Raw genomic sequence first — 2,556 nt, forward strand, 5'->3', positions numbered from 1 at the left:
GTTACATGCAGCGCAGTTTGTTTTGCTCTGATGGATATTGAATAATCCTGGTGGATTTGATTTTGTCGACACTGGAAAGCACTTATCTATTTGTTTTTGCTGGTACACATACAGCCAGGGTTACCCAACTAGCGAACTTTGGGAAAGCATTAAGGAAAAGCACTAAGGCGTTGAGCCTAGGTATATGTAAGGCTTAGTGGGATAAACACTTTACTTTCTGTTGTGACGCAACATTTCATGGAGTTCAGTCACTGGTTGTAATTCAAAAGCAGTTATGTCACCTAGATGTTGCTTCTGTGCGCACAGTTGGTTTATCTCTGTTTTGTAGTCATTATTCAGTAGCGCTGCATGTTACATACTTTTATTGGGTACTGTGAACATTTGCCAGGCGGAATAAAAGGTGTAGTAAAGTCGTCTGGAATCAATGCCATGTAATGCAAACGACGGTTGGTGGCAAACGACTTTTTCATTGGTAATTTTTCTTGCTTTCTTGAAGCGCAGCTATATTGTAGTCAGGGGGAATGCTGGAATAACAACTTAACTACAGATTTACGGAGAGTTCATAACTACAAAAATCTATAGCAATTTTCGATTTTTTTTGCGAGATCAAAAAAACAATTCATATCAACAATATACAAATAGAAATAGCACTCATGTTTTCTTTCATTTCTTTTTTAGTGTTTGTTGAATGCTGTCTTTCATATCATAGTTTTCGTTCCTGGAAACTGCCCGGCCGGGTCCCGGGCTGGAAATGTGGCTTTAGCATAAAGAATCACACTTACATGAGATGACGATGAACATGACTCCCCAGTAGAAGCTGAGGATCCAGCCCACGATGATGATGGCCAGCACGATCTGCACGAAGGCTGCCAGCAGGCAGTACGAGAACGGCTTCGTCTTCGGCTCGTCCTTCATCCCCGGCACCGGGCAGCACAGCGTGAAGAACGCCGACAGGAACGTACCTGCACAGACGTGGGGAAGAGTTTGTTTGTTTGTTTGTTTGTTTATTTGTTTATTTATTTGTTTATGAGAGAATCTACAACAGCAAACAAGAAGCCATAGGTGACAATCCTCCGTGAAGTTTTATATTTTGCAACAAAAATAATCCCAAGCGTCAACGCCAGACCTACTGTGCAGACATTAGGCAACGGTTTATACAATGAGGGCGCGTCACAACCATAAAACATATTAAAAGACCTAAATCCATTACTGCTCTCAGGGCGTGTAAAGATACTGTGCTTCAAGTTCGAAGTTCATTTTAATTACACACACACAATCATTGCATTCACATAAAGATCGGACTATCATGGTCGTGTCACTAGTAACAAAGACAGTCCCACCGTCTTACCGTGCCTGTTACTTATTAAGCGCGACTGGCAAATTCCAGCAACAGTTGCGGCCGGCCAGCACCGCGAGTGTTACTGCCGTGGTACCACTTATCGGCCCCTCACCATCTGCCTGAAGTTCCACCCCCCCCCCTGCTATTCCAAACAACGGGTTTTTCTGGACCATTCCAATTTGCCTCATAATTGTAGGGGTGCATCTGCAATATTACATCGACCGCGAAAGCAGCAACGGCAAAAATACACATTCGTGCATCAACACGGGCATGCCCGCAGACGGCGTATAAAATTGCATGCGGATTACACAAAGAGAACCCAGTGTTTTGACTGCGAACACGAAAAAACAGCTCTTCACAACACTCCGTCCGGAGGTCCTGATCTCCTTCACGGAGTAATAAATGATAAAAGACATGCCGCGGGTAGAAGGCAACCTGATATCACTCTCCCCCCATCTTAAACAGCACATATATCAAGGTAACAAAGTAAAAGAAAATTGTGTCTGAACAGATGAGTAATCATGCCTACTAATGGTACATCATACAACGCACTAATCCCTAAGAGTACTAAAGATTCACGGGCATAACATGTAGGCTTTAGTACTAACAGTCACAAAAGAAAGTAATAAAGAAAAAAATACTATACACCACTACGTTTTAACCTCCTTTTTTTAATACCTCTTTTAAGCGACGGTCACAACTCGCCGTACGTGCTTCTGCGTGCTGTCTACGTGCAAAAACGTGGGCAATCGCACGGCATCCGTGCGTGGTGAGTACCACCTCCGTACGGAATCCTACGGATTTGGGAGCACGCAGACACGCCGTAGAACTTTAAGTGCATGTAATACTTTTTCTACGTGCGGTCTGCGGATTTACCACCCGTGCGTGCGAGTACGTGCGACGCGCGTGCCCCGTACAGCCTATGAGCGTGCAACGTACGGACTCCGTGAGTCTAACTTCACTATTCTCACGTGCAATTGCTGTACGGACAGCGCACGAAGCATGTGCGTGCCACGCACGGTGCTTGCGTCATCCGTGCTTACTCCTCACTTCCCAGTTGACCTGCTCAATGACCACGCAGAACACACGTGCACCATACCAGGTGCTCCGCACGTGCAACGCACGTGCAACGCACCTGATTTCTACAGTATATAAAGACGACTTGACGGGCGACTGCCAACTGTCACTGTCTCTGCTGTCACTAACTGCGACTGTAT

General features: G+C 45.2%; 1 protein-coding gene across 1 annotated transcript in view; it reads right to left on the reverse strand.

Annotated features, from left to right (window-relative positions):
• The window catches only part of LOC109482633 (protein stum homolog), a 20,966-nt gene that overhangs the window by 11,929 nt on the left and 6,481 nt on the right, over nt 1-2,556 (reverse strand). Inside the window, exon 2 of the mRNA XM_019785438.1 lies at nt 783-962. Coding sequence (XP_019640997.1) covers nt 783-962 — 180 coding nt within the window. The remainder of the gene's footprint in view (nt 1-782; nt 963-2,556) is intronic.

Source organism: Branchiostoma belcheri, unplaced genomic scaffold, assembly GCF_001625305.1.
Source record: "Branchiostoma belcheri isolate BF01 breed outbred unplaced genomic scaffold, Haploidv18h27 scaffold6, whole genome shotgun sequence".
NCBI lineage: Eukaryota > Metazoa > Chordata > Leptocardii > Amphioxiformes > Branchiostomatidae > Branchiostoma > Branchiostoma belcheri.